The sequence below is a fragment of the Typopeltis vanoorti genome, chromosome 22, assembly GCF_054136105.1.
Source record: "Typopeltis vanoorti isolate ZY-2024b chromosome 22, IOZ_Tvanoo_1.0, whole genome shotgun sequence".
In the NCBI taxonomy this organism is placed as follows: Eukaryota; Metazoa; Arthropoda; class Arachnida; order Uropygi; family Thelyphonidae; genus Typopeltis; species Typopeltis vanoorti.
In genome coordinates, this window is record NC_143570.1 from 1,919,775 (window position 1) to 1,932,774 (window position 13,000).

The 13,000-nt window shown below is 37.1% G+C and overlaps 1 protein-coding gene across 2 annotated transcripts in view; it reads left to right on the plus strand.

The window, feature by feature from the left end:
• Positions 1-13,000, plus strand: part of PIG-S (phosphatidylinositol glycan anchor biosynthesis class S) — a 345,368-nt gene that overhangs the window by 102,075 nt on the left and 230,293 nt on the right. For both annotated transcript variants that reach the window (XM_090411921.1, XM_090411922.1), the window contains exon 5: positions 11,469-11,572. In XM_090411921.1, the coding sequence (XP_090268047.1) occupies positions 11,469-11,572 (104 nt within the window). The remainder of the gene's footprint in view (positions 1-11,468; positions 11,573-13,000) is intronic.

The following is a 13,000-nucleotide window of genomic DNA, read 5'->3' on the forward strand; positions in this document are numbered from 1 at the left end:
ACATTTATTTTTTAAAGCTGCGCCATTTAGGATATTTAGTTTATAAAGAAATTTAAAACAAGAAACAAATTCCTAAACAAGCCTAGAGGTGAATTAATCATGCAGGCATAACCTTGATCTCATAACTGAACTCCCCCCCCCCCCCCCGCACCTAGGTTCATACGTTATAACAAGCAGTGCATTGAATGGTAATTTCAAACAACTGAATATTTTATAAGCAAAAGTTTATTAAACTCATAAATACAATATAATACATTAAATTCTAGAAACTCCAATTTAATACTAAAATGATACAATGTTAATAAGACTAACAAAATACAAAAATGAAAAATTTATACTAGCACGTGGGATAAACTGTTATGCCTCCACAAAGGACTCTACACACACAAGATAAAAGGGGCTTTCCCATCAATGATTAAGTTGCTTAAATCTTTCAACCGCTTAAGCACAATAATGTGATGCAATATTTCAATTAGACACAAATGGATTACAGACATTAATTCACAAGAGTTATGTGGGCTTAGCAATTCCGTTACTACAATGAAAACCACATTCAATTCTTTTGACCTTTCTTAGTTAAGGGTAAATTAATATACTAGTATCTATACACACTATTGATTGTTCAGTAATAATGATAAACTAGTTCCCTCTTTCTCTATGCTATTAAGTGAGCTAAAGTCCTAGTTCAACTTTCATTCAAGTCCTTCAATTGCTTAGTAATACGAATTACAATTACAGCCATATTAGATTAACGGAATTAACATAAAATCTTTCACAATACCGTTTGATGAAGCTCTTCTACTAGACGTTACTTGTCTGCGATTCCTGAAGAAAAACTCCTTCTGTAGTTGGACATATTTGGGGTACTTCAGATCATGAGGGCCATCACAATTGCAGCATATCAGGCTGCCTCTAAGGAAACACGATCTATCTGCTGTTCTGCAGTCATCAGATTCGCCATGAGAATATCCATAATTTCCACTGATAGTCTCATTCCTTTATACCAGGGCTGGCTTAGTATGCAGTAAATACCTTACTTCCCGATTATGTGGCGTCCTTCTGTTTACATGATCCATTAGCACAGGATCATATTTCCTTAATAATTCTATTAAACTTAAAAAATTTCCATTATTCAGCGTTCCTATTGTTTCATGGGATCCTTGAAATGACAGATTATTACTTGCTAAAAATAGAATTACATCGAGAATTCTTTGGAATAGTAATTTTAGACATTCCGTTGAACATAAATTAAGCCTTTTTAATAATTCTTGGCAAGATTTGAGATCATGAGCTTTCTGTTGGTCACTTTAATAAAATAATTGAAGTGACCAACAGAAAGCCCATGATCTCGAATTACAGATGACAGTTTTCTTTACTTATTAAAACCATATATAAATAGTGTTGATTGATCTTTTCCTCTTATTTTGGAAAATAATACACAATAAAAGGAAAATACTGAGTCTTGAGCTTTTGAGTAAACTAACCAGCTGCGAAACTGAGTTTCACCATTTGGAATTTTTTTAAATAGTATAATGTAGAAAATGATCTACCTTCAACATTCTTAACAAATGCGTCTTGATGATGATGATGTTTAGGTGTGGTTTTCACACAAAATAATCTAAATTTATCAGTTATAATATTTGGACCCAAATCTGGATCATTTATATTCAGTTGATCACCATCGTTATTACTGTTTTCATCGTTATTTGCTGTATCCAAAACATTTGTATAATCAGACGCGTCTTTTTCAACGAATTCCACAGTTCCTACATTTTCGTTGAAAAGTTGTGTAGTTTGTTTGGAGTTTTCTTTTCAGTTGAAGTTTGAATCGCAGCTGCTGAAGTCGTAGCAATTTCGTTGTGAGATTTATTTTGTAGCCATGAAAACAAATCTACCTGTGACTTTTTGAGATTTTGCTTTTCTTCTTTTTTCTTTTCTGCTGATTTCCTTTTTTGACACCCCGAGGGATACTTTCTTGGCATGGATATTATGGGTTAGGCTTTGCCTGTCGAATAAGTAAATAATATTAAATATTTTTATCCCATGAATTAACCAAAAGTTAAATATGTACATACTTTTTACAATATTACAAAATTTTAGAAACACTCAAGGAATGTGTTTATTTTTTTCATTTGTTTACTTCAGTACATCAGTTTCACCCTTATCTATCACTATTAACTGAGTTGAAATTAACATAGTTGAGATCTAATCACGTGCAGACAACACTTCATAATCCTGAATATTGATAATTCATTTCGCATAGATTTAAAAATAACTTACCGTATTTACTGGAATATAACTGGTCCTCGCGTATAACTCGCACCTCTGATTTTACTTTGCGAAAAAAAGAAATTGAAAAGTTTTGCGTAACCTCGCACTGAAAAAAAAAAGTTTAATCATGTTCACCGCATGGGAACAGTGACTCGCTCATGGCAATAGATCCTGTGGCAAACCATGTGCCCTCCATGCTAGCCAATACGTCTGCAGACGCAAGTAAAAGCAGGTCGTTTTATTATATCACTGAATAAGGTACAAACATTTACAGTCTGTGTAATATATTTCTCAACAAATAGTGCAATTAGAGACAGCTGGGATAAAAATGGCACTAACTAATGAATCGCATGTCCCTTCCCCCAAAAACTATGCTATTTCGCCGCAAGCAAAACCATATGCTGCACTGGCAAACACTAAAAACTAGATGTGTGGAAGTCTGTCCCCCCCAGCTCAAATGCAGAGCAACAATAAAAATCAACAGAAAGTGTTAAAATTAATAAACGTGCTAAAGCTAGGAAATATATAGTGAATATTGTTATGGCACTTTCAGATATTAAATTTGGTTGAAGCGAATTAGCATTTCAATTCAAAAATTGTCTGCTGACTTTTATCTTTGACTCGTGCAATCTTTTGTTAATACCACACCTATCATATGCACATATCTTTACTAGCCTAGTACCATGGCTGTCTGTTCATTAGTCATTCATGAAGGATTGTTCATTAAGTATCTCAAGTCTTGTAAATTGCTGCTAATTTTTGTTTGAAATAATGGGAAAGCAGATGGTGCTATTTGGGTAGGATGAACAGAAGAAAACTGCTCTCTAGTCAGGAAATAGCAATTGCAATATATGTGGAAATTTTACGAAAAAAACTGAAAACTTTAGTTTCCAAAAATCAATGTAAATGAAATTTGCTTTTATATCTAATAAGTTAAACATATTGATTGACAATAAATACTTTCAATCCATATTTTAGTGACTTACGATTTAATAAAATCCAAATCCAAATACACTTTAGAAAACGGATATGTTCTTTACGAAACATGAAAAGATATATCAAATGATGGTAAAGGAGTCACACCACGTCTGGATGCCTGATGAATAATGCAACAACTGAACTGGTCAAAACTTGTACATCGGTATATCATGGAGATATATTGATGGCTTGGAAATAAGATGTTTGTTTCTAATTTTCTTATTACTTATTATTATGAAACAGTTGGTAGAGTTTAATTAATTATTGCATTTTTATTTGGTATAGCTGTACTTAATAAAATTGTATTATATTAAGCTAAAATATGTATCAGCGAAGATGTTTGAAATGTATTTTTTTATTTCATAATTTTTTAAGATGAGCCCTGGGTTGTGTGTCGGGAAAAAAGTCATTGGCGTGCCACGTTTGGCAGGCATGTTAAGGGTTGTCCACCCCTGCTCTAGACTAAGCATATATAAAGAATATAATAAATATTTTTTCAATGGTTTTGATAACGAGCCAAATGATATAAATGTACTTTTTTTCTAATCTGTGTAACAGATTAGAAAAAAACTACTGATGAATCGGGCATTTTAGGGTAAAAACGAAATCATGTTTGTTAATTTTTATACACTGCATAAACGCATCAACAGGGTTAAGCAAAAACCCTAATATAATAGAGAGAAACAGGGATATTATTATTATGGGGGGGCCCTAAAATCCTGTCAATGAAATCCCTTTAGTTATAAGAAATTAGAAGAAAAAAAATAAAAAATACGTTTCAAGAAAGTTTAAAAATTTAGTTTCCGCAAATGTGTACCGACTGTGCCCACTCGATCGTGGGGCCCAGGTGCATTGTACCCACCGCACTCCCGAAATGGCCGGCCCTGGTTCTCAGTAAAATCTGCAAAATACCCCTCTACAGCTGCAATCACCTCTTGTTTCAAAGAAAAACGCTGGCCAATGAGGAAGAGTTTTAGTTTTGGAAAGAGACAGAAGTCAGAGGGAGCCAAATCTGGGGAATAGGGTTGATGTCCGAACAATTAATAGTGCAGATCCCTTAATTTTCCCATTGCCAAAACACCTTTGTGGGCAGTTGCATTGTCCTGTAGAAAGATGATATTTTTTTCTGACTGGTTAAAAGATCAGAATAATATTCCCCAGTTATTGTTTTACCCTTTTCAAGATAATTAATAAACAAAATGCCTTTAGCATCCCAAAACATCGATACCATGACCTTATCTTCTTTGGCGCTGAACAACTGGCTTCTGTTCATTGTTTTGACTGCTGTCTGGATTCTGGTGTGTAATGGTGAATCCAAGTCTCATCCATAGTAATAAATATATGCACAAAATCAGTTTTATTCTTGTTAAAACGCTCCAAGTACTGTTCAGAGATTTTCATGTGAGTGCATTTTTGATCTGCTGTGAACCAGCACAGCACCCATCTTGCACAAAGCTTTTTTATTTGCAATTCTTCATGCAAAATATATCTTACACGTTCTTTTGAAATGCCTATAATCTCAGCAATTTCATACACTTTGACTCATCCAATACCATATCGTTCACTTGATCAATGATTTCTGGTAGTGTTACACTTTTTTGGACGTCCTTAACGTGGAGCATCTTCAAGGCTGATACAGCCATGTTTAAACTCAGCAGCCCATTTCTTAATTGTCGAAAATGAAGGAGAAGAGTGCCCATAAACTTTTATGAATATAATAAATTTAGTTTAATCCTTTATCCAAGTGTGAGCAAACAAAGTTTACACCTGAAAGTATCTTCAGGACTCAGGTAAGGTGGTACAACACCGGGCAACTCGTTGCAAAGGTGGAGAGCTAACATCACTCCTATCTCAGTATCTCCCATAATGCAAAACACATCTCCTTGCGGATATGTCTAATGTTATGCATTAAGGGAAGGGCCACTACCCAGACTAGTTTCGACCTTTATTGAGGTCTCCTCAGTGGGAGCCAGGCCCAAGTGGAGATTCCAGGCAGAAGCATTAGCAAGGTCATCTCTACCTACAGGAGTTGCCAAACGGTGTGCCACCTTTTTATTAAATTACTCTGGTTAGACTATAATATATTTAGTTTAATCCTTTATCCAAATGTGAGCAAACAAAGTTTGCACCTGAAAGTATCTTCAGGACTGGGGTAAGGTGGTACAGCACCTTACCAAGTGAAAAATAAACTTTCAACACCTAACCAAGTGAAAAATAAACCTTCAACATCTTTCTCTAAAGTCAGAGTAATTTATTAAAAAGGTGGCACACCATTTGACAACGCCTGTAGGTAGAGATGACCTTGCTAATGCTTCTGCCTGGTATCTCCACTTGGGCCTGGCTCCCACTGAGGAGACCTCAATAAAGGTCGAAACTAGTCTGGATAGTGACCCTTCCCTTAATGCATAACATTAGACATGTCCGCAAGGAGATGTGTGTTGCATTATGGGAGATACTATGATAGGAGTGATGTTAGCTTGCTCCACCTTTGCAACGAGTTGCCCGGTGCTGTACCACCTTACCCCAGTCCCGAAGATACTTTCAGGCACAAACTTTGTTTGCTCACACTTGGATAAAGGATTAAACTAAATTTTTTATAGTCTAACCAAGTGAAAAATAAACTTTCAACAAACTTTTATGAACTTTGAATGAATTTTTTTTTGGCATTAAACCTTCTTTTACAAAGAATTTTATAACCGCATGATACTCAAATTTTATCCATTTCGAGGGATACAGACAACAATTTTGCTTCAGACAGTTGTATAAAACAAACTACTTGATAGAATGACTTGCAATTTCGCAGATGCTTATGACAGATGTATCAACAAAAAAAATAAAATAAAATCTTGCCATCTATAGTCGAGGCCGAGAACATTTCAGATGACTCTCGTATATGACTTCTGCATCACTTCATCCTTGGTATCACTTCTGGATCTGACTCCCACTGATGAGACCTCAATAAAAGTTGAAACCGGTCTGAATAGTGGCCCTTCCTATTATGCATAGCATTTTACGCATCCAAAATAGAGATCACTTGGTGGCGCTAGTGTCGCTGTAGCATGTGGCGGTGAATTTGAGCTGTGCTGAAGAAAGTGAGTTTTTAATCGTTGAATAGTCCATTTTTTTACGTTTTTGAGTGCTAAATTGTTTCTCTGGAATATGAGTGTACTATAGTGGTTGTTTTTTGAAGTTAGTGCTGTCGCGATATTGTGTATTTTGTTTACGAAGAAAACTGGGCGGATGCATAACGGTGGAAGACAAGACGAAGCTAAGTTTTCATTACTGTATTTAGTTTTATTTCATTTTATTTGGTGTACTTAATGTTTTGTTTTGCTTGTTGTTTATACTTTTCTTATTTATTTATACTCCCTAATACTTATTTAGCATTTATTTTTGAAACTAATCTGAATAATTAACGATTACGCTAGTAGTCCCTCGGCAGTAACGAGTGATTGCGGATTCAGCTGCAGCCGCAAATGCCTTCTCGCCAAGTCCTCCGCCATTTAGGCACTCTATTATAAGCAATATAATAAGGGAGTTTGTGGCATTCAGTATTTGCGGCATGTATGCATCTCAGGATATCTGGCTTGTGAGAGAGGATGTGGTGTGTGTGCATTTAAAGTGCAGGCAGTGGGAGGAAATAAATGCAGTTGATATCTCAATAACCGACCTTCTCCAGAAATGGGGAATAAATGCAGGTAGACAAGTAGTGTGATAGGAGAGAATGAAGAAAAAAATGTGAATGAGAAAATAATAGTTGATAGTGTAGAAGGCGTGAGTGACTGTGAAAGTTTAGATGGTTTTGTTTGGGAGAGTGAATTTTGATTTAGAGTGACTGACCTGCGGAGGGAGATAGAGGAGCCAAAAGAGGAATGTCTTAGAAGAAGTATGATAAGTATGAAAGATGAGATTAGAAGAATGAAAGAGATAAATGCAAGGCAAATTGGAGTAGGGGGGGAGAGAGAGTGTTTTAGGAATGATAGCAGAGGAGAAAAATTTGTGAATGATAAAAGAGGAGAGAATTGAATTGGATATGGAAATGGAAACAGGAGAGAGAGGTGTGGAAGTGCTAGAAGAGGAGAGAATGGAAACAGTAGGAGAGGCGGAATGAGAGAGAGGTATGGGAATGCTAGAAGAGGAGAGAATGGAAACAGTAGGAGAGATGGAATGAAAGAGAGAGGTATGGCAGTGCTAGAAGAGGAGAAAATGAATGAGAGAGGGGTATGGCAGCGCTAGAAGAGGAGAAAATGAATGAGAGAGGGGTATGGCAGTGCTAGAAGAGGAGAAAATGAATGAGAGAGGGGTATGGCAGTGCTAGAAGAAGAGAAAATAGAAACAATAGGAGAGAGGGAATGAGAGAGAGAAGTATGGGAATGCTAGAAGAGGAGAGAATGGAAACAGTAGGAGAGACAGAATGCTAGAAGAGGAGAGAATGGAAACAGTAGGAGAAAGAGAGGCATGGGAGTGCTAGAGGAGGAGAGAATGGAAACAGTAGGAGAGACGGAATGAGAGAGAGGTATGACAGTGCAAGAAGAGGAGAAAATGGAAACAGTAGGAGAGAGGGAATGGTAAGAGGTATAATGTATGGTGATTCAATGATCCGTGGTGTTCAAGATAGGATGCATGAGGAGTGTTTGACAGGAGGAATGATAGAAAAGGTGACTTTTGCAGTTAAGAGAGGTGAAAGGGTGGATGAGATGATTTTGATTGTGGGAACAAATGACTTGAGTGGTGGTGTAAATAGGGCAGTGAAATATATGAGATTCTTGCTTGAGGTGGTACGAAAGAAGACGCAGAGAGGAAAGATAGTGTGTGTTGCCTTGGTATGATAATGACGAACTGGACAGAAGAGCGGTAATATTGAATTGCATAATAGCGAGAATGTGTCAGAAGAGAGGATTGGAATATGTGGATGCTTGGAGTGCGTTTGAGGACTGAGAGGAATTGTATGCAAAAGACCACTCACATTTGAATGAGGAAAGACATAGGCATCTGGAGAGATTGCTTTTCTGAAAAAGTCGGTTTGTTCCAGGGAGGATGGTAGCAGGGGTGGCCTCTTGTGGGAATGGGTACTTGGGAGAAGGGGGACGACATCAGGTAACACTGAGCCCAGTGGAGTCTAGAGGGGATAATGCTGGGTATAGAAACAACGGCATTTATATGCTATATACTAATGTCAGGAGTATCTGGAATAAGGGAGAGGAATTGGTGGCACAGATAGTATCAGCCTGGCCAAAAATTATTGGGATCACTGAGACGTGGTTGACAGAGGAAGATATAATAACAGGAATAAAAGTTGCTGGGTACAGCATTTTTCAGCAGGATAGGAAGGGAAAGCATGGTGATGGAGTACTGCTTGTGATAAGTGACGACCTATGTCCTCTAAGAGTGGAGACTTTGGAAGGCAGTAACACTAATGGTTTTGAAAGCATATGGTGTGAAGTTAAGACAGGATATTTAGTGGGGTGTTGCTACAGACCCAGGAATACAGAGGGTGGGGACTAGGAAATGTTTAGACAGTTAAGTTTGGCAAGTGCAAGAAGAACGATTGTTATGGGAAATTTTAACTACAGTAGTATAAACTGGGGAGAGGAAGATGCATGTAGCAATAAGGGAATGGAGTTTCTATAATTCGTGAGGGACAAATGTCTTAGGCAACATATAATAGAGGGAACAAGAGGTTCAAGAGTTCTGGATTTGGTTATAGCATCAGAAGGGTTGATTATAACAGAGATGACATCTCTCCCATTGGAAAGAGTGACCATAAGGTTTTGACTTGGAAAATGAATAGACATGCAGGAGTATCAAATAGACAGGAACATATGTGGAAATATAAGGCAGGTGATTATAATAGTCTAAGACGTCAACTTGGGGAAGTTTCATGGAGGGAGGAATTGGGAGGCCGGGATATCGTTAGTGCGTGGGAAATTATGAAAGAATATTTGTTAGCAGCAGTGGTAAGGTGTATACCACGTGTGAACAAGAGGACACAATTTGGAGTAAAGTGGATGACAAACAATATTAAACAGGAATTGCATGTGAAAAAGAGGCTATGGAAGAGATATAAGGAGACAAGAGAAGATGGATGAAGAGTATAAGACACATGCTAGAAGAGTGACTAGTATGGTAAGGAAGATGAAACTGGAATATGAGAGGAGATTAGCCCTAAGTTCCAAAGAATATCTTCGGGAATTATTTAGATTAGATATGTGGTCAGTAGGAGGAGAAATGATTGTGGAAGAATGATATTGTGGGATAAAAAATGGGAATATAGTGACTGATCCAGAGGACATAGTAGAATTGTTCAAAGAACACTTTATCGGAGTATTTCATCCTGGAGGAGTCAGTTTTAATGCTAGAGGGATAAGGCAGGTTCAAGGTTTAGAGGTACAGGAGGAGAGTGTGTTTCAAATACTAAGTACTCTGGATGTCAGTAAAGCTGTGGGGCTGGATGGTATTTCACCACTAGTTTTGAGAGAATGTGCTAGAGAACTGACAGTGCCTTTGACCTGGCTTTTCAATGAAAGTCTGGCTGCTGAAAAGGTGCCCATGGAAGGAAGGTAAGATAGTGCCATTGCATAAGGACGGTAGCAGACCGGAAGTGTCTAATTATAGACCAGTTTGTGTGTCATCAGTAGTTAGTAAGATCTTGGAGAAAGTAGTGAAGGACCGTATACAGCATTGGGCAGGTGAGGGTAATGTTATCTGTGAAGGGTTTGTTATCTGTAAAGTTACAAGAGCATTAGATGAGGGAATGGCACATACTGCCATTTTCTTAGACTTAGCGAAGGCATTTGACAGGGGTGCCACATGATAAACTGATAATTAAGTTGCAGCACATGGGTCTGGATGTCAGATTGGTCAACTGGATTCAGGATTGGCTGTCCGATTAGTATCAGAGAGTTGTGTATGGTGGAGCAGTTTCAAGGAGACAGAAGGTTACAAGTGGGGTCCCACAGGGCTCAGTACTAGGACCTATATTGTTTAACTTTTATATCAATGACATTGCAAGGGGATATTCAGTTGTTTGCGGATGATGCGAAGCTGGGAAGGGTTATTAGTAATAGTGCAGATGTGGTAGTCATGCAAGAGGATTTGAATAAGCTAGACAGATGGGCAAGTGAATGGTGGCAGTATAATGCAGCAAAGTGTAAGTCTTGAGGTTTGGGACACATTGATGGGATACTGGAGGAAGTAGGGGAGAGAAGAGATCTGGGGTTGATGATTGATAGAAACCTGAAATTTAGGGGACATATTGCAAAGGTGGTGAAGGTACACAGAGGATTGCTGCAATAATGAGAAGGACACTGACCTGCAGAGATAAAACAGTTATCATTCTGTTGTATAAGACCCTGATCAGACCACACTTGGACTATTGTTCTCAAATTTGGTCCCCAGGATTTGAAGGGGATAAACTAACTGTGGAAAGGGTACAAAAGACGGAAAACAAAGATGGTTTCAGGACTGTACAATGATAGTTATGAGGATCGGCTGAGGGAATGTGGAATGCAGAGTTCACTGGATAGAAGAAGGAAAGGTGATATGATTGAGACTTTTAAACTGTTGAGAGGTGGTTACAGCGTTGACACTGAGGATTTCTTTCGCTTGGTTGATCAGCGGGAAGGAGTGATGACAAGAAGCCATTTCTGGAAGTTACGAAAGGAAAGTGTGAGCAAGAGGGTGAGGAGTAGTTTCTTTGCATGGAGGGTGGTTGAACCATGGAATGCATTGCATGATGGAGTGGTGAGAGGGAGAACGGGCAATGAGTTCAAGGAGTGGTATGATAGACTTTGTGTTTCTTAGGTGGGGGGACCTCCCCTCGATGAGTCTTTTGACCCCATGGAGGCTTGAATAATAATAATAATAATAAAACATGGGGTGTTTGCTTTGCATTATGCAATACATACTAAAGCAATTGATTTGTAGTCATTAGCCTCTATTGTTTTAGTATTGCCAATGTTTTACTTACTTGGATAAATGATTAAAACCAAAAATTATAATTTCTTGGTATGTTTAAATTATATGTATGTATATATATAACATCTGTTTGAGTTCATAGAGGTAAATATTTTGTTACTGCTCCTTGTAGTAAGAAAATATTTTTAATATGTTCGACTGACAATCTTCAAATGATAAGAAGTCTTAAGTTTTTGTATAAGTAATAAATATAAGCTAAATAGTAATGTATTCAAATAAGGATTTTTTTTTAATTTTCTTAGATAAAAAACTTGATCAGCAAATAATGCATTTAGTTAAAGAAGTGGCACAAGAAAATGCTTTAAAAAATGTTTTCACTCCACCGTCTGCTAAAGTAAGAACAAAGGTAAGTAAAAGAATGTCAGTAATTGCTTATAAAAACTCATTTCTACAGCATATTCCAGAATAAAATATTTTTACATGGAATATTTTGTTTATTCATTGACTTTGAGAATTGAAAGCTCTTTTAACCTTTTATTTGTTTTGTGGTGCAGTGTGGAAGGGCATTTAAATGAAATTATCAAAAATGATCTGTTATATGCATTATAAGATATTAAATACGTACTAGGGTTTCTGAATCTGAGTTATTTTTTTTATTTTGGGGACTTGAGACATTTTTTTCCAAGGACAGAATTTCATCATCATCATCAAATTCCTGCCATATACCCTCAAGGGGTGTACAGGATATGACAGTACTACATGAAAAAATTACATCATTACTAACTTCCTATCTACAATTTTCCTCCAAATCAGTCTGTTACTTGTCAAGACTGAAACATTATCAGATCTTATATTTCTATCGTCTAAGGCACTTTGTACCGTATCAATCCACCTATATCTTGGTCTTCCTCTGGGTCGTTTTCCTGCCAACCTGGCAGAGAACACTTGTTTTGCTAATCTTTCCTCTCCCATTCTATTTAAGTGACCATACCACCTGAGATTAGCTCTGCTAACGCATTCCTGGATGCTGACAATGTCGTTCTTTCCTAATATCCTCATTTTTAATATGATATTGCCATTGATGCCATCTATTGACGCCTCTAATCTTTCTCAGGACTCTCATATCTGCGGTCTCTAGTCTTTGGTCAAGTGTTTTACTTCTGACCCAGCTCTCAGATCCATAAGTTAAAACTGGTTTGAACACTGTCTTTTATACAGCTAATTTAGTGTTCCGACTAATATCTCTATTATTCCATATGAATTTATTCAATTGACTTCCCACCATACCAGCTTTGTTGATTCTGTTGTCTATTTCTATATTTAATTTACCATCTTCAGTAAAAATCGTGCCTAAGTAGCTGAAATGTTTTACTTGTTCCACAGGTTCTCCATTCACAACACAGTTGACATTTACAATGATTCTTCCTATTTTCATTGTCTTTGTCTTTTTATTGCTGACCTTCATACCATATCTATTACAACAGCTATTCAATTTAGTCAGATAATCTTGCAGACTTTTAGCGGATTTATTTAGAAGTATAACATCATTCGCATAAAGCAAAGAGCTGACATTAACCTCTCCAATTTTGATATCAGGTTTAATACCACATTCCTTCATAATGTGATCCATATAGATAATGAATAACAGAGGGGATAATGTACATCCTTGTCTCACACCAGATTTAACATTAAACCATCTTCCTGTACTTCCTTCAATTCTAACGGCTGACTTACAACTCAAATAAAGACTAAGTATTGCTTGATATAATGCCCCATTGACACCATATAACTGCAGCATATTGAATAGCTTCTCTCTTGGCACACTTTGTCATAT